This window comes from Giraffa tippelskirchi, chromosome 8, assembly GCF_054371585.1.
Source record: "Giraffa tippelskirchi isolate mGirTip1 chromosome 8, T2T-mGirTip1v1.2.pri, whole genome shotgun sequence".
Classification (NCBI taxonomy): Eukaryota; Metazoa; Chordata; class Mammalia; order Artiodactyla; family Giraffidae; genus Giraffa; species Giraffa tippelskirchi.
This window is the reverse complement of record NC_137282.1, coordinates 87,641,695-87,663,909: the sequence shown is the minus strand read 5'-3', so window position 1 is coordinate 87,663,909 and position 22,215 is coordinate 87,641,695. Positions and strand designations below refer to the sequence as shown.

At 41.0% G+C, this 22,215-nt stretch overlaps 1 protein-coding gene and 1 long non-coding RNA gene across 6 annotated transcripts in view; one reads left to right on the top strand and one right to left on the bottom strand.

Moving 5' to 3' along the window:
- The window catches only part of SELENOP (selenoprotein P), a 74,302-nt gene that overhangs the window by 48,036 nt on the left and 4,051 nt on the right, over positions 1 to 22,215 (top strand). For 2 of the 4 annotated variants that reach the window (XM_081517569.1, XM_081517567.1), the window contains exons 1-3: positions 15,614 to 15,669; positions 19,599 to 19,814; positions 20,536 to 20,748. In XM_081517569.1, coding sequence (XP_081373695.1) covers positions 19,612 to 19,814; positions 20,536 to 20,748 — 416 coding nt within the window. In that variant the 5' untranslated portion in view covers positions 15,614 to 15,669; positions 19,599 to 19,611. Of the gene's footprint in view, positions 1 to 15,613; positions 15,670 to 19,598; positions 19,815 to 20,535; positions 20,749 to 22,215 lie in introns of those variants that run through there. The other 2 variants (XM_081517570.1, XM_081517568.1) reach the window with 1 other exon arrangement.
- On the bottom strand, positions 1,666 to 15,371 carry LOC145516400 (uncharacterized). 2 transcript variants are annotated; one of them, XR_014061367.1, is made up of 4 exons: positions 15,262 to 15,347; positions 14,716 to 14,822; positions 8,050 to 8,223; positions 3,146 to 6,056 (listed from the first exon to the last, which is right to left on the bottom strand). It is a non-coding gene; the product is annotated as an uncharacterized LOC145516400 (long non-coding RNA). The 2 variants fall into 2 exon arrangements; XR_014061366.1 differs by lacking the exon at positions 14,716 to 14,822 and having other exon boundaries at positions 1,666 to 6,056; positions 15,262 to 15,371.

Genomic DNA, 22,215 nt, shown 5'->3' with positions numbered 1-22,215 from the left:
AAATGCTAATAAATGGAAAGAAAAACTTCCCTAGGAATCCCTACTGACTTCAGACTTCCCTTCTGTCCCACTGGTTAGACACCGCAGGGGCAGGATTGGGAGACAGAAGGAGGCTTTTATTTGTTAATCTGAGCACAGAGCTGTCTAAAAATTTCTGAGCTGAAGAAGGACGAAGGACCTGGATGTTGGATCGGCCGCTGGTGGTGCCCCCACAGGCGGTACTGATACTATTCTCATTTTACACATGAGAAAACCTAAGTATTGAGAGTTAAGTCACACTTAATTAAGGCCATGTAGTTAACACGTGGAAAACCTGGACTCAAACCCAGGCAATCTGATTCCAGAGCCTGGATTCTTAACCCTGTGCTAGGATTTGAACTGGGAATAGAGGGAAAGGGACTCTGGGGTAGGGGGATTGTGTTCCTGACAAAGTGGGGAGGACGGAGAGCAGGTGAGGCCCTAAAGCTGGAGAAGGGAGCCACACTCAGGAGTCCTGGCAGATGAGGTGGGAGAGCTGGCTTGGCTTCATTCTATCTGCCTGGTGCAGCCATCAGTGCTGAGATTGAAATAATGATGCCATAAATAGGCAAGTGTTGGCAAGAAGTGAACACCTTGCCCAGAAGGCAGAATCCAGGTCAGTGAATATGATCTGGGTCAGTACATTGGGAGATGCCAAATATGAGCAGAGCCAGAACCCACAGTTTGTGGCAAATCCAAGGTTGAAGCTGGAACATGCTGAGAAGCTGCAGCCAAGGTTAGGTCCAGGCATGTTCCGAAGGTTCAGATGCCTCAGGTGGTCTTAAAGATACAGGAGCTGGAGGCCAGGGTCTGGGTCTGATGGTTTGGGGCCAGAGAGATGAAGAACTGGAAACCTGGTATATTATACACCTAAGGCCTGATTCATTTTACAGAAATATTTGCCCATTCCTGTAACATTGTTGGCACCTAACTGAACACCAGCTTTCAGCCACTATAGTTAACCCTTAACATTTAAGAGGATGTGATGACCTCAGCACCAAAGCACCATAGAAGGAAGTGTTTTCCATTGGAACTTAATTACTTTCAAGTATTAGCTTCACCTGTGTTATCTCCCAGGGTAACTGGAGTGGGAACACAAAGAAAAAGGTAGAATTCAGAAGGAGGGAGCTGGGCACAATGGTAGCCTCATAGCTTTAGACAATGTGCTTTTCCGTGCAGTTCCCAAGTGCGGAGCTTACACCGTGAGACTTCAGTTTCTCGTGGGGAGACTTTACTTATGGTATGGAGACTTATGATATGGGAGGCTCCATGAGGGAACATGTCGCCTCTTGGAGGGGTGAGCTCTTCACTCTAGAAACGTTTGAGAATAGGCTAGAAGACTTGAGGAGAGAGATTTTGGAATTGCTCCCTGTATGGAGTATGAGCATGGAGCTTGAGGATTTCAAATCTGCATTTTTGTCATTGTACAGCATATTCATCTGAAACTCATCTGATTTTTAGGCTCCAAGTATTGATAGTAATCTGAGAGCATTTCAGTCCTGAGTCAGGTGGCTACCAAACAGTAGGAGGGATTTGCAGAGCTGCCTCCTCCTACTGCAAGCTTCTTTCTCCTGCAAAACCTAAGAGTTAAGGTATTGTGGAAAATAGTTATTGACTCTTCTCTATTAACTAAGAGAATGAAATTCAACTTCAGATGCTGTGCATTTATTTAAATACATGCATATGTCTAGCCTTAAAAATGCATATATGTACATACATATGTATATATACATCCATACACATTATGAGGAAAAGTAAACTCATGTTTATTGTAGCAGCTAAGTTCTTTTTGAACACTGGAACGGTTGAGTTTGAATCCCAGCTTTTGTACTTTCTAGATCTGAATCTGGGGCAAGTTAGTTAATATCCATTTGCTTCAGTTTTCTCATCTATAAAGTGAGGGTAATAGGCTGTTGAGGATTAAATGAGCTATTACCTAGGAAAGACTTAGGATAGTGACAGGCGTATAATAAAAGACAGCCATTTTATTACTGTAGACTTTTTAGCCATCACTACTGTAGACATTTTAGAAAAAAGCATATAAACACAAAGAACTAAAAACTCACCCTTATACTAAAGGAGAACTGCTGTGAATTCTATGTTCCTCCTCTTTAATGCATTTGCCTTCCGCTTACTGTCACTCTGGCGTCATGCTCCAGTGTCTAGAGTTCCAGCGCATGGGTGTGTGCACACACGTGAACACAAGGCACACATACACACACATCCCTTTATGCTTCTTATAAAGATGAGACTGTGCCTTAATGGTGAGATAACCCCGCACAAATATGCATTCAGGATTAAGCTATGCACTAAAAGATTGAAGCTTGTTTTAATTGTTATTACGGAGTCATTTTTCAAAAAGAACAACTATTTTGTCATTTTTCCAATAATCCTCAAATCAAGGAAAGTGTATGCCTTACTACTGACTCCTTGGTTTGAGCACTTATGTATTTGAGTTACATAAACATGAAAGACTTTAAAAATGAAGTAGATGCCTCATTTATACAACCTATGTTTCATTTCAGAATGGAAAGGGAGTCTTATCGACAGCTGTAGTTGTGAATTCCCGATGAAGTGTCAATAGTGTTTGAAGGAGCTGACACACCCCTTTTCCCACCTTGGTCTGCTCCTGCCTTCCCCACAGGTGGCCTCTGCTCATTTGTTTGTCCTTGAGGGAGGATGATTTCTCCCTTCTCTGATAGTTTGTGATTCTAGGCTCCTCGAATGTGGTAAAGAACCATAGACACCGTTACACAGATCAGAAAGCTGGGATAGAGGGTCATAACAGAGGTTTCCAGGGAGAACTAGGAATGGTGTGTCTCCTGTTTGCTCTGTGTCCTCCAGAAGGAACGTTCTGTGCTTAGTTTCTTCGCTTTATCACATGATGATTCCCACAGGTCCAGGGGTCATATATCTCATTGGTGAAAAACATCACCCCCTATGTACATGATGAGGAGTGTGTGATGATGACAACTTGGCCTACTGATATTCCCCACAGTTCTAAGCCCTAAGTTTCAGCATCCTTCCCTCTGGGCCTCATTTCCTTAGATCCCAACCTTGCTGCAGCACTGAGTAACTGGGAGTGGCTCCCTTCCCTCTCTGATAACCATTTGCTTCATCCCAGACCTTTATGGAGACAAAGATGATTTTATTGGGAGGACTTAAGTCATAGAGGAGGTTATTTTTATGCCCCTCAAATTAAAACCACATAGATGATTATTTACCTGCCTACAAAGACAAATGATTTGACAAACAACTGCTTTATAATTTTTTTTGAATGACATGATTGCTTTTACCAGCACCAGAGTGTTAATACTGGAGCAACAAAGGAGGAGAATTTAGAGCTAAATCCGAGTGCTGGTCTTACATATTTAATAGCTAGGATGGCCCCATGTTATCAGTATTACACTGAAAATAAGTTGTTGCAAAACCTAGTAAAGCGAAAAGACAACCCTCGGAATGGGAGAAATTAACAGCAAATGAAACAACTGACAGAATTAATTTCTAAAATATACAAGCAGTTCATGCAGCTCAATACCAGAAAAACGAACAACCCAATCAAAGAGTGGGCAGGAGACCTAAACAGACATTTCTCCAAAAGAGACATACAGATGGCTAATAAACACATAAAAAGATGCTCAATATCACTCATGATTAGAGAAATGCAAATCAAAACTACAATGAGATATCACCTCACACAGGTCAGAATGACCATCATCAAAATATCTACATGCAGTAAACTCTGGAGAGGGTGTGGAGAAAAGGGAACCATCTTACACTGTTGGTGGGAATGCAAACTGATACAGCCAATATGGAGAACTGTACAGAGATTTCTTAAAAAACTAGGAATAAAGCTACTGAATGACCTAGCAATCCCACTACTGGGCATAAACACTGAGGAACTAGAATTTAAAAAGATACCCAGTGTTCATTGCAGCACTATTTACAATAGCCAGAGCAGGGAAGCAACCTAGGTATCCATCAACAGGTGAATGGATAAGGAAGTTGTGGTACACATATACAATGGAATATAATTCAACTGAAAAAGGAACACAGTTGAGTCAGTTCTAATGAGGTGGATGAGCCTAGAGCCTATTATACAGAGTGAAGTAAGTTAGAAAGAGAAAGACAAATATCGTATATGAACGCATATATATGGAATCTAGAAAGATAGTACTGACAATCCTACTTGCAAGGCCGCAATGGAGACACAGACTTTTTGGACAGTGGGGGAAGGAGATGGGGGGATGATGTGAGAGAATAACATTGAAACATATACATTACCGTATGTAAAATAGATATGTATGAAGCAGGGAACCCAAAGCCAGTATTCCATGACAACCTGAAAGGTGAGATGGGGAGGGATGTGGGCTTGAGGGGAAGGGGACATATGTACACCCAACACTGATTCATGTTGATGTATGGCAAAAACCATCACAATATTGTAAAGTTAATTATCCTCTAATTAAAACAAAAAAACCAAAAAACCTAGTCTGAAAACTCCAAGAGAAACAGAGATGTCATGCTTCTAGCTGGTGATTTAAGGATGTAAGAAAAGTAAAATTCCTTCTGTACTTAGCCTTATATTGCTAATAAACCAGAATTTAAAAGATGCATTCTTGTAAGTTGATACATAAAACAACAAAGGTAAACATACAGAGAAAGTAAACTTTCCTTAATATACAGTAATGTTTGTAATAAATTTTAAAAGATTAATAGCAAAATAGCCAAGAGAGTACAAATGGTCAGTGCTAAGGGCTGTATTGTATTCTCCCAAATATGTGTGTTGAAGTTCTAACCCCGGTACCTCAGTATGTACTGGCTCAAGACAGAGCCTTGGAAGAGGTTGTTGTTCAGTTGCTCAGTTGTGTCTGACTCTCTGCAACCCCATGAATGATAGCACACCAGACTTTCCTGTCCTCCACTATCTCCTGGAGTTTGCTCAAATTCATGTCCATTGAGTTGGTGATGCTATCTAACCATCTCATCATCTGCTGCCCTCTTCTCCTCCTGTCTTCAATCTTTCCCAGCATCAGGGTCTTTTCCAGTGAGTCAACTCTTTGAATCAGGTGGCCAAATTATTGGTGCTTCAGCTTCAGCATCAGTCCTTCCAATGAATATTCAGGATTGATTTCCTTTAAGATTGATCTGGTTTGATCTCCTTGCTGTCCAAGGGACTCTCAAGAGTCTTCTCCAGCACAATTTAAAATAATCAATTCTTTGCCTCTCAGCCTTCTTTATGGCCTGACTCTCACATCTGTACATGACTACTGGAAAAACCATAGCTTTGACTATATGGACTTTGGTCAGAAAGTGATATTTCTGCTTTTTAATATGCTGTCTAGGTTTGTCATAGCTTTCTTTCTTTTGGGGGAGTGTGTAATTCCCTCAGTTCTGTCTCATTGCAACAAAAATTTGAAGTGACAGATGGACTGGTCACTTCAATTACAGCCCCGTGTAATTTCCTTGGACAGACCAGTGTTACAGCTCTGTGTTACAGCTCAGTTTTATTTAGAAAGTAAAGGAAAATACATCCTCGAGATGTGAGGGTGGGCTGACCCAAAAGATGCAAAGAGAAGAGAAGCCCCTGGCCCAATTTTGGCTCCTCTTTTTATATGTTTTTTCTCCTCCCCCTGAGCCCGCCCTGTGTAAACTGGGCTAGCCAGGAGGGCTGTTTGTTTTACCTGAGGTTCTCACTCCAGTCCTGGACCTTCCTTTGTTCTATTTTCACGGGCTTTTCCCTTCTTTGTCTTTTAGCCACTGCCATTCTGGACTCTTTTTTTTTCTATTCTAACTACCTAACATTCCCCCCTCAAGAGATGGGAGGCCCAATTCTCTGGGAATAGGGGTGTAGAGGTCTCTCTGGCTACTTCCTGCTGAACTGGGATGGTAAGGGGCATTGGGCCTCCCCTTCTTGCTAGTCTCAAGCCTCAGAGTCTTTATATTGGTGTCCATCTAAGGGTGAGTGATATTTTCTGTGGTCAGCTGTAGTTTTATATATCCTTGTTGAACTGCACTGCATGTTGTAGCTTGTTGACCTGGGCAGAGACAAAATGGGTTAGACAATTGATAATACATGGAGCAATCATAAGCAGCATCAATATGGTGATGACAAGGACTAGTAGGGGCATTAGCCAACTCCAAATTTCCCATCACCAGCAGGATCCCCCAAAGAGAGATTGTAGCCATCCCGAGAACTCTCCAGCTCATTCTTTGAGATCCTGTAGGGTCTGAATGTTTTTCTTGAGGACTGTGAGACTTTCTTTAACTTAGCTGGAGGAATTTACCCAGAAACAACACATCTCATTCTAGATGGCTCAAGTCCCTCGTTGTTCAGGGATCAGGAGATCTATCTCTTGTCTGTTTTGGAGTACAACCCCTGCCAAGCTGTGTTGGCTCTTTAGAGGTACCCTGAGAAATCTTATCCCCAGAAACTTAACTTTGGGGGTGTTCATTAGAATGGCACTCATTTGTAGCCCTGAATAGGTATCTGAGCTCTCCCAGGGGCTCACAGGGGTATTGAGTATCCTCTTCTGTTTTCTTCCATGGCTTGACTCGTGAGTAGTGAATCCAGGAGCTGTGTCCTGGTACCTTGACTGCTGTGGGGGTAGAAAGTATTACAGAGTAGGGGCCCTTCCATGTAGGCTGGAGTTGAGCCTTTAGGGACCCATCTTTCCAGATTTTAATTAGGACTTGGGTCCCTGGAGCATATAGTGGTGACTCTTTAGAATCATTTGGGTCCTGGTTGACACCCCAAAAGTGTATATCCTGTTGGAATTGCCCAATGGCCATGGTAAAAGACTGGAGGGTCTGAACCTCTGGATCTAGGAAGAGGTCATTGACATAAACAAAAGGTCTCCCATATAGCATCTCATAAGGGCTAAAACCAACTTGTTTCTTAGGGGCAATACTGGTACAGAGGAGAGCTACTGGTAAAGCCTCCTTCTATCCCAGGGAGGTCTCCTGGATTATCTTTTTTATCGCTGATTTTAAGAATTGGTTGGCTCTTTCTACTTTTCCTGAAGACTGAGGCCTCCAGGCACAATGGAGATAATAAGTAATGCCCAATGCTTTAGCGACCCCTTGGGTGACCTTAGAAGTAAATGGTGTCCCACTATCACTTTGTAATGACCTGGACAGACCAAATCTTGGAATGATTTTATGGAGCAGTTTTTTTTACCATGTCTCAGCCTTCTCAGTCCAGGTAGGAAAGCCTTCAATCCATCCTGTGAATGTATCTATCATGACTAATAGGTATTTATACCCTTGAGAAACTGGCATCTGGGTGAAGTCCATCTGCCAGTCCTCTCCTGGGTAGGTCCCACGTTGTTGGATGGGCTGGGCCAGCCGGGGTCTTTGAGCTCCTTGGGGGTTGTTTAACTGGCAAGTGGGACAAGAGGAGCCCACCTGCCTTATAGTCGTTTGGAGGCCTGTTCCTCTGAAGGACCTTTCTAGTAATCTTTGGAGGGCCTTTTCCTCTAAATGAGTGGTGGCATGTAAGGAGTTAACCAACTTCCATTGGAGATTCCCAGGCAGAAAAATGAATCCCTCCTTGTGGAACTACCCCATATGATCTTCTTGAAAGCCCTCACTCTTAGCTTTAAGAGTCTCAACTTCAATACATGAAGGAGTTTCTGGCAGACAGAGTAGTCTTACTTCCACAGAGTAGTCTGTGGAGCTAGGGTGGCATCCTCTATTAGGTCATTGTTCTGTAATGCTGCTCTCTTAACTGCCTGCTTAGCTGCTTGGTTCCCTCGTGCCACTTCTGTGCTCCCTTTTTGGTGTCCTTTACAGTGGGAGACTGAAACCTCAGCGGGCAGATGAACTGCCTCTAAGAGCCTATGGATTTGATCACCATATTTGATTGGGGCCTCTCGGGTGGTCAAGTGGCCTCTTTCTTTCCAAGTAGCAGCATATGCATGTAGCACCAGAAAGGCATACTTGGAGTCAGTGTAAATGGCTACTTTTTTTCCTTTTCCCAGCTCTAAAGCTCGAGTTGGGCTATGAACTCAGCTAATTGGGCTGAAGTACCTGGTGGCAAAGGTTTAGCCTCTATGGTCTCAAAATTGGAGACTACTGCATATCCAGCTCTTCTTTTTCCATCCAAGACAAAGCTGCTTCCATCAGTATACCATATTTCCTCAGGATTGGTCAGAGGATCTTCTGACAATCCCTCTCGGGATTTTGTCCAGTGGTCCAAGGTTTCTAGGTAAGAGTGAAAGGGGAGAGAGCCCTCAGGGCTAGGTAGGAGGGTGGCTGGGTTAAGAACCTCACAAGGGGATATAGTGAGGCCTGGATTTTCCATCAGCACTACTTGATATCTGAGGATTCTTTGATCAGACACCCATAAATGGCCTCTCCCAATTATGAGTTGTTTCACTTGAAAGTGAAAGTTTAGTCACTCAGTCGTGTCTGACTCTTTGCGACCCCATGGACGAAGGAGCCTACCAGGCTCCTCCGTAAATGGGATTTTCCAGGCAAGGGTACTGGACTGGGTTGCCATTTCCTTTTCCAGAGGATCTTCCTGACCCAGGGATCAAACCCGGGTCTCCCACCTTGTAGGCAGATGCTTGACCATCTGAGCCACCAGGGAAGTCACCAGTTTCATTTGGTGACTGGAAAATATAGTTTGCCCCACAAGAGAGTTTTAAAGCATTTTCTATCAGGATTGCAATAGCTGCAAGATTTCGAAGGCAGGGAGGCCAGCCTCAGGCGGTTGGGTCAAGCCTCTTGGATAAGTAAGCTACAGGCTGGGGCTCAGGTCCCAACCTTTGAGTTAACACTCCCAAGGCTATTCCTTCTTTTTTGTGGACATAAAGTTGGGATGCTTTTCTGGGTCTGGCAACCTCAATGCAGGTGCTTTAGTTAAGGCTTGTTTTAGTGCAGCCTCTACCTTCTTTTGAGGAGTTCCCCACATCAGTGGGATTGAATCATCCCATCCCTTCAAGCTTTCCTATAAAGGCTGTGCAATTAGACCATAGATTCTACAATGCCCAGTTTGCCCCAGGAAGGCTCGCAGTTGTTTTCGAGTTGTGGGGGAGGGCAACTTGAGGATTCCTTGTACTCAGTCAGAGGGTAGGCTCCTGGACCCGTGTGTAATCTGAACGCCCAGGTAAGTGACCTTTGTCTCGACAATCCATACCTTAATGCAGGAGACTATATCTCCTCTCTGCCAACAAGTTTAGACCCCGAATTGCATGCTGTTGGACATTTTTCTCATCTGGAGGGCAGATTAGTAAGTTATCTATGTATTGTAATATCTTCCCATTAGGTCCCAGGTCCAGATCTAGGAGATTCGGCTAAGGGCCTGCCCTAACAGGTGGGGGCTATCTCTGAACCCCTGAGGTAATACTGTCCAAGTCATCTGTTGGTGTTTCTCCTGGAGCCTCCCACTTAAAGGCAAAAAGATATTGGATTCTTTAGCCAGTAGTATGCAAAAGAATGCATCTTTGAGATCCAAGACTGTAAACCAGTTGGCACTGGGCAGGATTTCTCCCAAGATTACATAGGGATTGGGTACTGTGGGATGGAGGGGGACTACAGCTTCATTTATGATCCAGAGGGCTGACATCTCTTGGCATTGCCACTTGCCTTACCCAGCATGGGTGTGCTCATTGGTAGCAGTTAACAGAAAGACTGTATCACTATCTGAAAGGGTAGTAATTCTCAATATATTTGTATACTTTGAAATGTCCATATTCTTTTCTATGTGCAGCTACTATCACAGTTAACTTATTTGTATGGTACTTAAATTGGTAACGATTTTACAATAGATTCTTAAGAACTTCTATGGGATACAGAGGTCTTCCAGGGAGCGGGACTTCTGTGAGGAGAAAACTGAAGCCTTGTTTCTCTCAGGCAGAAGGTCTGTTTCCTTATTGCTTCCCTTAAATGGTAAAAAAAAGAGTAGAAGTCCTGTGGGATCCCAGAGATTCAAGTTTTAAAGCTGCAAAATAACCTAAACAGGTCTGTAACAGCAGGAGACTTTTCTAACAAAGCTCACACGGTTTGGGTTGGGTGGCAACCCACTCCAGTGTTCTTGCCTGGAGAATTCCAGGGACGGGGGAGCCTGGTGGGCTGCCATCTTTGTACTAAAAAGTTCTTCACAACCCAGACAATCACAATGGTGTGATCACTCACCTAGAGCCAAACATCCTGGAATGCGAAGGCAAGTGGGCCTTAGGAAGCATCACTACAAACAAAGCTAGTGGTGATGGAATTCCAGTTGAGCTATTTCAAATCCTAAAAGATGATGTTGCTAAAGTGCTGCACTCAATATGCCAGCAAATTTGGAAAACTCAGCAGTGGCCACAGGACTGGAAAAGATCAGTTTTCATTCCAATCCCAAAGAAGTGCAATGACAAAGAATGTTCAAACTACCACATAACTGCACTCAGTTCACACACTAGCAAAGTAATGCTCAAAATTCTCCAAGCTAGGCTTCAACAGTACATGAACTGAGAACTTCCAGATGTTCACGCTGGATTTAGAAAAGGCAGAGGAACCAGAGATCAAATTGGCCGTATCTAATGGATCACAGAAAAAGCAAGAGAATTCCAGAAAAACATCTACTCCTTCTTCATTGACTACACTAAAGCCTTTGACTGTGGGGATCACAAAAAACTGTGGAAAATTCTTAAAGAGATGGGAATACAAGACCACCTTTCCTGTCTCCTGGGAAACCTGAATACAGGTTAAGAAGCAACAGTTAGAACTGGACATGGAACAATGGAGTGGTTTCGGATTGGGAAAGGAGTACATCAAACCTGTATATTGTTACCCTGCTTATTTAACTTCTAAGAAGAGTACATCATGAGAAATGCTGGACTGGATGAAGCACAAGCTGGAATCAAAATTGCCAGGGGAAATATCAATAACCTCAGATATGCAGATGACACCACCCTTATGGCAGAAAGAAAAGAGCAACTAAAGAGCCTCTTGATGAAGGTGAAAGAGGAGAGTGAAAAAGCTGGCTTAAAACTCAACATTCAAAAAACTAAGATCATGGCATCTGGTCCCATCACTTCATGGTAAATAGATGGGGAAACAATGGAAAGAGTGAGAGATTTTATTTTTTGGGGCACCAGAATCACTGCAGATGGTGACTGCAGCCATGAAATTATAAGACTCTTGCTCCTTGGAAGAAAAGCTATGACAAATCTAGATATTAACGTCTGCATATTAAAAACTCTGCATGTTAAAAAGCAGAGACATAACTTTGTTGACAAAAGTCCATTTAGTCAAAGCTATGGTTTTTCCAGTAGTCATGTATGGATGTGAGAGTTGGACCATAAAGAAGACTGAGAGCCGAAGAATTGATGCTTTTGACCTGTGGTGTTGGAGAAGACTCTTGAGAGTCCCTTGGACTGCAAGGAGATCAAACCAGTCAATCCTAAAGGAAAGCAATCCTGAATATTCAAGGAAAGGACTGATGCCGAAGCTGAAGCTGCAATACTTTGGCCATCTGATGTGAAAACTGACTCATTAGAAAAGACCCTGATGATGGAAAAGATTGAAGGCAGAAGGAGAAGGGGACGACAGAGGATGAGATGGTTGAATGACATCACCAACTCAATGGACATGAGTTTGAGTAAGCTCTGGGAGATGGTGATGGACAGGGAAGCCTGGCATGCTGCAGTTCATGGGGTTGCAGAGTCGGACACAACTGAGCAACTGAACAACAACAGCAACACTTGTTATTAAACTTCTGTTTGTTTTCTCTTGTTACTCTACCTTGTATTACATGGGGGTCTCAGCCATGAACCGAGAAGGGGAGAGGGAAAATCATTTTTCCTTCTTTATGTCATCTGGGGGCTATTTGATGTCCCCTCGCTTCTTGTATGTTGATGCTGTGTCCTGTGAGGAGCTGCAGGTGCTGGCTCTGGTTTACACAAGCTTTTAAATTTTTTTTAAAAAAATTAATAACAGCTTATTTCAAACAGAAATTCTTCTGTTGTCTGTTACTCTCTGAATGTGCTCAGTCCTGCATGAAATTTGGCACTCTATGTAGTTACTCCCTTAATTGCATTCATGTTTGATATAGTAAACAGTTCTCAGATCTGTCAAACTTCTGAGCCTGAAAAAGAGCTCCCTTCAAAGCATATTTCAGTTCACATGAATCTCAAAGGTTTATATTACTCCTTATCTAATCCAAGCTGCTGGTCCATGCCTTCCTCTGGTCATTGTTCTTATTTTACTTTTTTTACTTTGAAAGCATCTTGTTTTTTCCTGGACAACCCTTGCATACTCAGTCACTTACCTTTCAACATGAATATTCAAACAGTATTGTATTGGATATAATGCATAACATGAGGTCTAGGGTACCTTCGTGTGTTTGAAAGGAGAGGAAAAAGAATTTAGGTCAAAGGGTTCCATTTCTCAAAATATTGGAAAAATCTTCATTTCCCTTTGCTTTTAAAAAACCATCTGACAACCAAGCTAAAGGGGTTAATATTTTATATAGTTCCTTCATATGGTTATGACACTCCCTTGTTAATTATTTGAGACATCAGTGTTTTACAAATGTTAAATGCTAATGTCATATTATCACCTGCTACAGCTAATTGATTTCTAAAATCACAGTTCACAGTCCTTTTCTCTTCGAAGTCTATAATGAACTCAGATTCTTAGGGCCCTATTCTCCATGGAAATCACCCACGACACATTAAAAAGCTGAGAATGCTTATTAAAAACATAGTTTACACATATACATAAACATTCTGAGGAAAAATGATAAGGATATGGAAGAATGAGACAGTACAAAGAAAGACAGATTCTTGGCTCCAGGGCTGGAAGTTATGGGAGATGAGATCATTAGGGTCAAGTTCAGCTTGATGGGATACAGTCAGTCATCTTACTGTTCACTGTATGGTGGTACCTGGAACAAGCTATCAGGAGATTTTAATCATTCATTAAAAATTGAAACAAAATAATTTTCTAGACAGTCCTATGATCAGAGTTACTGGGGACTTTGGAAGTAGAGTGATAAACCTAAGATAAAGTAAGTGCCTGTTGAACTTGTGCTAACTGTCCTGTTGGCCCTGTCTCTAGGCTGCGTTAAGGTGCTCCTCTTTTCATTTCCAAGGTTCCAACAGAACCTTGTGCTTACAGGCATTCTAGATATTGTCACACTTTCCAGTGTCTTTTCACTGCTTACTTGTCTGTCGAAATTCTGTTCGATTTTGAAGTCCTTCAGAACAAGGAACTCAACATTGTGTCTGGCATAAGCACCTAATAAATGTTTGATTTCGTTAGATTTAATGTAATTTAATACTCACTAAAAGTCTTTTCAAAACCTTTGCTTTTTTAAGAAACCTGACTAGACCTAGTACAGGTCTAAGTCATTGCCATTACAGGTCATTGTCCAGCACAGAAGAGGCTACTAAGAATGGGTTCCCTTCAAACCCTCCTACCCTGTAGTGGGAATGTAGATTGGTATAGCCACTATGGAAAACAGTATGGAGGGTCCTCAAAAAACTAAACTAGAGCTACCATATAATCTAGCAACCCTACTCCTGGGCATGTATCCAGAAAAGATGGAAACTCTTAACTTGGAAAGATACATGCAACCTACTGTTCATAGCAGCACTATTTATAATAGCTAAGACAGGGAAGCAAACTATGTGCCCATCAACAGACAACTGGTTTAAGAAGATATGGTACATATATACAGTGGAATATTACTCGGCCAAAAGAAAAAATGAAATATTTCCATTTGCAGCAACACGGATGGACCTAGAGATTATCATACTAAATGAAATCAGACAAAGACAAATATTATATGATATCACTTATATGTAGAATCTAAAAAAATACAAATTAATCTATATACAAAACAGAAACAGATTCACAGACATAGAAAACAAACTTATGGTTACCAAAGGGGAAAGGGGAAGTAATAAATTAGAGGAGTATGGGATTAGCAAATACAAGCTACTATACATAAATAGCTAAGCAATAAGGATTTATTGGGCAACATTGGGAACTATATTCAATACCTTGTAATAATCTATAGTGAAAAATAATCTAAAAACTATATCAGAATCACTTTGCTGTATGTCTGAAACTAACACAATAAGTTAACTGTACATCAGTTAAAAAAGCCTGGATTCCCTTCAAATACTGCAAACTCTCTATCATCTCCTTTGGCCATTTGGGGGTTTTAGACATACAGTGACCTGGACACACACAATCCTGCGTGCTTGGTTTTGGAGCTAGTTGCATACTTGCAGGGAATTCTTTGGTACAGGAGGCAAATGCTAAGCCACATGTAAAGGAAGGAGGTGATGGTAATATACTTAATACTCTGTTGCAGAAAGACCCAACATGACTATTTAAACTTCTTAAGCAAATAAACCACAGGGGGAATTATCTGTTTTATATGAAATTTTTTTTCCCCACAAGATTCTTTTAAAAAACAAGGATGTATATGTGCATTTTTTTTCCCCCTGGGGAGAAACTAAGCATTTTCCTGGATTCTCAAAGGGACCCTGAAAGATTAAGGTTACTACTTGGTGTGAGTAAACAGAATTTGGCTTTCAAACGCCAAGGTTCTACTTTGATAATATGTTTCCTTACAGGAAAGATCACATCTGAGCCTCTTTGCGCACTCTGCACCTTGTAAAGCAGTACCCAGCTCATAGCAATCCATAGAGGTTCATCTGGACAAAGCGCATTGGTAGGGAAAGCAAGGCTTACCTGCAAATCATCACTATCCAGGGCTGACATCTCTTGGCATTGCCACTTGCCTTACCCAGCATGGGTGTGCTCATTGGTAGCAGTTAACAGAAAGACTGTATCACTATCTGAAAGGGTAGTAATTCTCAATATATTTGTATACTTTGAAATGTCCATATTCTTTTCTATGTGCAGCTACTATCACAGTTAACTTATTTGTATGGTACTTAAATTGGTAACGATTTTACAATAGATTCTTAAGAACTTCTATGGGATACAGAGGTCTTCCAGGGAGCAGGACTTCTGTGATGAGAAAACTGAAGCCTTTTTTCTCTCAGGCAGAAGGTATGTTTCCTTATTGCTTCCCTTAAATGATAAAAAAAAGAGTAGAAGTCCTGTGGGATCCCAGAGATTCAAGTTTTAAAGCTGCAAAATAACCCAAGCTGGTCTGTAACAGCAGGAGACTTTTCTAACAAAGCTCACACAGTTTGGGTTGGGCTAGTACCTGACCACTACAAAGTTAAAGACAAAAAAATTAATTTTTCTTTTTTTAAAGAGACAGCTTACCTCGCTGGCTTAGCAAATATTTTTCCATATTATATATAGTTTGTTTGGAAAAGAGCGTAACTTGGAAGTTTCCTTATCCTTAGCTCTTCCTCCCGCCCCCGACTGTACCATTAAATCCTAGCAAACGGGGTGACTAAAAACGATAAGGAATATATCATAATTACCCTCAAATTCCCCCCATTTTATGTATGCCAGCACTTGTTACTTTTTAAAAGTTGATTGTAATAACGAGTTCAGGGCTTGTCTCTCCTTGCAAGGTCACAGGCTGAGCATGCATTAAACTTCTGACTTTAGCTCACGGGGTGAGGTAAACAACAGGGCTATAAATATCCGAGTTTCTCACTGTGTCTTTGTGGAGCCGCCCAGTTGAGCAAAGAGAAAGGAAGCAAGCTGGTCGGAAGGGGTTGTGTAAGTAGGAACTTTGTGTTTTCCAAACTTGATTCCTTGAGAGTTTGGTAAATGATTTGATTTTCGGGTCTTGATAAAACGTTTTTGTCCTTAGAATAGATTTTTAAAAAAGAGATGTGTAAAGAAAATACAGAACCCAGGAGTCTAAACTCCCGGGTGCGGTGGGGACATTGTCAGTTCTAGCTGATTTTTGCCCTGCCTCCTGCACAGCTGAGGATAAAGATAGGGGCAGAGGAGGCTGGAGAAGTGGAATACTTTTCCTCTGCAAAAAGTTGTGTTGTTATATAGGCAATACTGTGTGTTCAAGCTTAAGTATTTCCCACTGAAATGCGAAGTGAGAGCTCTAATGACATAACAGCTGGTGGGTTTGAGGAGCAGAGACTGAGATCTGGCCTGTGTAGGGTGCTGTAGAAATGTCCAAGGATATTGTGAGCAATTTCAAGGTAAAAAAATAGAGAGAGCAGGTTTGGTTCACTATGCAGAATAGTCATCCTTGAGAAAGTTAAAACCCATGTCAAAATCAGTGGTTATTGGTGCTTTTAGGAGAATGAGGAGGGTCTGAGGATGTGGGGTCGGGGAAGAGGGTGGAAAAAGTTTCTGCATATTTTGCTTTTTAATGGGGAATTTTAAACAAATATAGGTCTGTTTGTGGTCAAGAAGTCTAGGTTTGTGATTGAAAAGTGATGAGATTAGTGAAATTCACAACTACATTTTAACTGTTACTGCATTAAGTGAAGTCATTCAGTCATGTCCGACTCTTTGTGACCCCATGGACTGTACCTGCCAGGCTCCTCTGTCCATGGGATTTTCCAGGCAAGATTACTGGAGTGGGTTGCCATTTCCTTCTCCAGGAGATCTTCCCAACCCAAGGATCAAACCCAAGTCTCCTGCATTGCAGGCAGACTCTTTACCGTCTGAGCCACAAGGGCTTCCGTCTGACAGCTGTAATCAATCAAAAGTTTCTTATGTAAAAAGTGATTTTAAGAAAACAAAGTTAACAGCTTCTTGATTATCAGTTCAGTTCAGTTCAGTCGCTCAGTCATGTCCGACTCTTTGCGACCCCATGAATTGTAGCATGCCAGGCCTCCCTGTCCATCACCAACTCCCGGAGTTTACCCAAACTCATGTCCATTGAGTCGGTGATGCCATCCAGCCATCTCATCCTCTGTCGCCCCCTTCTCCTCCCGCCCCCAACCCCTCCCAGCATCAGGGTCTTTTCCAATGAGTCAACTCTTTGCATGAAGTGGCCAAAGTATTGGAGCTTCAGCTTCAACATCAGTCCTTCCAGTGAACACCCAGGACTGATCTCCTTTAGGACGCACTGGTTGGATCTCCTTGCAGTCCAAGGGACTCTCAAGAGCCTTCTCCAACACCATAGTTCAAAAGCATCAATTCTTCGGCGCTCAGCTTTCTTTATATAGTCCAACTCTGACATCCATACATGACTACTGGAAAAACCATAGCCTTGACTAGATGGACCTTTGTCGGCAAAGGAATGTCTCTGCTTTTTAATATGCTATCTAGGTTGGTCATAACTTTCCTTCCAAGGAGTAAGTGTCTTCTAATTTCATGGCTGCAATCACCATCTGCTGTGATTCTGGAGCCCAAAAAAATAAAGTCTGACACTGTTCCCACTGTTTCCCCATCTATTTCCCATGAAGTGATGGGACCGGATGCCATGATCTTAGTTTCGTGAATGTTGAGTTTTAAGCCAACCTTTTCAGTCTCCTCTTTCACTTTCATCAAGAGGCTTTTTAGTTCTTCTTCACTTTCTGCCATAAAGATGATGTCACCTGCATATCTGAGGTTATTGATATTTCCTCCGGCAATCTTGATTCCAGCTTGTGCTTCTTCCAGCCCAGCGTTTCTCATGATGTACTCTACATATAAGTTAAATAAGCAGGGTGACAATATACAGCCTTGACATATTCCTTTTCCTATTTGGAACCAGTCTGTTGTTCCATGTCCAGTTCTAACTGTTGCTTCCTGACCTAGTGATGGGAAAATCTGGAAGTGTGAGCTCTGTAACCCACTACCCTCTGCCAATGGCTTCAGTTATTTTTTCATCAAAAAACTAAATGAGTGAAATAATCTTTTCATTTATATTCACTCTTCAGCCAGTTGGAATGGTGTGCAGAGTGAGGGTGCCAGGTGCTGAGTTTATGCTGAAGGGTCTGTAACTACTGAATTTATATTCTATAAAGTGGGGAAAATCTAGTCATTCTAGTAAGAAACAAACAAAAAAAAGCCTGAATAATTTTGATGTTTTCTTTGTCATCTTAGGGCATAAAAAACTCAATCCCCTCTGTCCTAACCTAGAGGGGTGGGGTGGAGGAGAGAGAGGGAGGCTTAAGAGGGAGGAGGTATATTGTACATACAGCTGATTCATGCTGTTGTGTGTGATGGAAGGCACAAAAACGAACACAACATTGTAAAGCAGTTATACTGCAATTAAATAAATAAATTAAAACCCCCAAATTCTGGCTACTGTAGTTACTAAAGGTGACCTATCTGAAAAGAGTCAATATATTGCTGTAGGTAAGAGGTCATGTGTTGGGATCGGTAGAACTGGTTTGAATCCAGTTTCCCTGTGACTTAGTACCTGTGTGGACTTGGGCAAGCTGCCTAAACTCACACTTCGCCAGTTTTCTCAGCTGCAAAAGGAGATAATGGTCACATAGTTGTAATCAGGTTTTTAAAAGTTCTATCCACAGCTACTAGTGCATTAGAGCCCATATCAGTCTGATTTTAGCTTCTCTGCTCCCCTCTTAACTCTGGGCTCACTCTAGGTAACTTATCATTAGCTGCCTTCCCTCCCCTACTACCCCCATCCCCAAAGTACTTTTACTTTTTTATCATAGATCAGTGCCTGAGCATGTGCTGACTTCCTAGTTCTGGAATAATTTTGCCCTGATCTGTCTCCCACCGACCCTCATATCAAAATAGGCATGCTTATCTTGATGACCCGATTCACTTGGTGTGTCTGAAATTAAAAATTCATGTTTGCATAAATGTATGGATTTTTCTTTCTCTGCTCATCTCTGCTGAATATGTTCTTTTTTCCACCACCTATCTACAGTTCATGTATTTTATTTGTACCTCTCTGCAGAGAGCTCTGGCCCTTGTTTTGGGAATATTTCTCATCATGTATTTAACTTTCCTACTCAGGAGTCATTTTTTTTTACCCAAGAACATGCCTTCTAGTCACAGGAACTTCCTGAAAGTAGTGGTGGCCAATAAGTAGACTCATAAGAGTGTAGATTTCAGTGAATCTTAAGTGGTACAAGGCCCAGTGATTTGTAGTATTTCTTCCTGATCAGGTGTCTTCTCATTGGTCCGTATTGGTCTTGGCTATAATAGCAACATTTTGGCAGGCAGTAACATCTGAATCTCTTCATGTTGGTAGACTGCCCTCACTGCCACCTCCTTTCTTCCTAAGTTCTCTTCCCATGATGTCTTTTCACTTCTATGCAGAATTCCCTATGTACCCTTCCTGTGCTTAGATTGGTAGAGGATAGAAAGAAATAGTCAGAATTTGTTGTATCTCAAAAATCAAATCACGTCTACAGAATGTTACTTGGTTGTAGAGGCCGTATTCTCAGAATTTCCCTAGACATGTATTTTCTCCTGGACATACATCTTCTACTAGCGAAGCACTTGGCTGCCTGTTTAGGCTAATCTTCATAGCAGGCTTATTCAAGTATCTTGCTAAGCCAGATAGTCAAGAGGTACTTAGGCAGCTTCCCTGACTCGGGCTGATCTTTTCCCTTTACAGGGAGATTTGGTGCTAAGCCCATTATAAAGAACCCAACAACATGGAGACAGAATCCACTGGCTAGATATTTGTAGAAAGTAGAATTATACATGCTGGTTTATAGAGATTCCTTGTTATGACTGTGAAGATGACACAAAGGTTTTCTCTTTTACAGGACAGCCCCAGCCATGTGGAGAGGCCTGGGGCTGGCCCTGGCTCTCTGTCTCCTCCTAACTGGAGGAACAGAGAGCCAGGGCCAAAGCTCCTATTGTAAGCAACCTCCAGCCTGGAGCATAAAGGATCAAGACCCTATGCTGAACTCCTTTGGTTCAGTGACCGTGGTTGCTCTTCTTCAAGCCAGCTGACACCTGTGCATTCTGCAGGCATCTAGGTAAGGTAGTCTTTCTGTGGTCTAGAATTTCTTAAGGGGATAGCTATTCAATAGATACATGCATAAAACAATAAAAATAGAAATATATTTACTAAATTGCATTTGAAAAAAACTATATTTGTTGGCCTAGAACATGTTAGAAGAGAGAAGACTAGGAGTATGTTTACAGTGGCTTTCCTGGAGCTATGTAAATTTTTTCTTCTTTTTGTGTACCTATATTTTATAGTAGCCTACTAAATATGTATTACTTGTGTAATGAAAATGTTTTAAATTGTACTCCTGCAAATGGATTAGTTATTTCAATATAGGAAGCAGATGTGAGAGCTTTGCCAGAGTAGAACAAACACTATATTTGTCACCAAAGGTCTTGAGTCATTTAATGAATTTATAAATATATATATTTGTTGGGTTATTTGCCAAATACTTATTGGGTACAACTTCTCTGTAACTGGGAGATGGATTAAAAAGATACACACTTCATAGGATTCATCTGAGGACCACGTGGACTAATGTTTGTGCAAGCACTTGGCATATAGTTTTAACTGAGTATAAGAGTTCAATAAATAATTAGAAAAACACAAGTTTTAGTCTTTTAAAACAATATAAAAAAGAGGTCTGAGTAAGTAAAATATAATAAAAGAGTTTCATGTAGGAAAATAGAGGAAGGGAGAAGTCACTAATTAAATTATTCCTTTTTTTGTATTTTTTCCAAATATTTTAGATTGGAGGACCTGCGAGTAAAACTGGAGAAAGAAGGATATTCTAACATCTCCTATGTTGTTGTTAATCATCAAGGAATCTCTTCTCGATTAAAATATGTGCATCTTAAAAATAAGGTTTCAGAACATATTCCTGTTTACCAGCAAGAAGAAGACCAACCAGATGTCTGGACTCTCTTAAATGGAAATAAAGATGACTTCCTCATATATGACAGGTGTGTACCCACATTTATACACACGTGCATGCACACACACCCCCAAATTACAATATACCTGCTTCATATTTAATGTAATAAGTGATAAAATAAGACATCTGCTTTTATCTTGTTACCAAATACTCAGTTTCAAAGTGAGCCCATTAGAATGTTTGGTTTTGCCAGATGACTTCCTTTCACACAAAAGTATTTTCAAAATGACTTCCTTTTACACAAAAGAATTCACCATTCCAATAGAGAAATAAGGAAAATCGAATATACTTCTTCCCCCTGTACATGAGCATTCTGATTAAATAAAAAGAAAAATCAATTTGTACCTTACGTACAATTCTCACTTAAAAATTTTGCAGATGAATAACCGTACTTTGCAGACTACTGGCTTATCTCTAAAATCTAATTACTATTAATATGTTTTAGGGTTATATACCTGCATTTCTGAACAATAAAGTATGTTAATCATTTAGGCATAATCTGTATGAATCTGCTTTTGATTCCATGAATGAATATTTGTATTATGAAAGAACTTCAATGCATACATTACTTGCTATCATCATTTCTAGTTGGTGCTTGTTTTTTTTGGCTCTTCAGGGATGGTAAGCCAGACTCTGCCTAGGCCTGAGACCTACTTGGTCTTATTCTAAGTATTTTTAATATTACATGTTATTCTTTTAGGACTGCAAGCTTCTAATTTAATCTGTTGCAAAGTGTAACCTTTTGATATTCATATAAAATTGTATATACAGGATAAAATGGGGGCAAGAAGGACATTTCAACTCCACCTTTTCTGAAAATGCCAAGTGTATTTCCATTTCTTTCATTGTGCTGAAATTTTTGCTGCATCAGATTATTTTTTAAATCAGTGAGCTACTGGCCAAGACTTGAGGATCTTTTTCGTTATGCTGTGATTTCTTCTTGTGTGGAATTTGTGCTGCCTTAGCAGTTATGAAAAGATCATGTGATTTGCAGACCTGATTTATGAGTTCAGTGGTTTGAACTTTAATAGAATTTATGAGTCAATTACAAAATTGTATTTGACCAAATGACAATAACCACATAATTTTGACATTATTTATTGTGACATATATCATTTTCACAATGCTAGTATCAGACTCACTGTAGTCTTTTTTTTTTAAACTTTTTATTTTGTATTGGGGTATAGCTGATTAACAATGTTGTGGTAGTTACAGGTGAACAGTGAAGGGACTCAGCCATACATACACATGTATCTATTCTTCCCCAAGCTCCCCTCCCATTCAAGCTGCCACATAACATTGAGCAGAGTTCCATGTGCTATACAGTAGGTCCTTATTGGTTATCCACTTTTATAGCAGTGTGTACATGTCCATCCCAAACTCCTTTACTATCCCTCCCACCTGGCAACCATATCAGACTCACCATAGTCTTGTCATGACCTGACCTAGTATGCAGTGCCAGGGAGACCCCCTTTAGGGAAATTTACTGAAATTA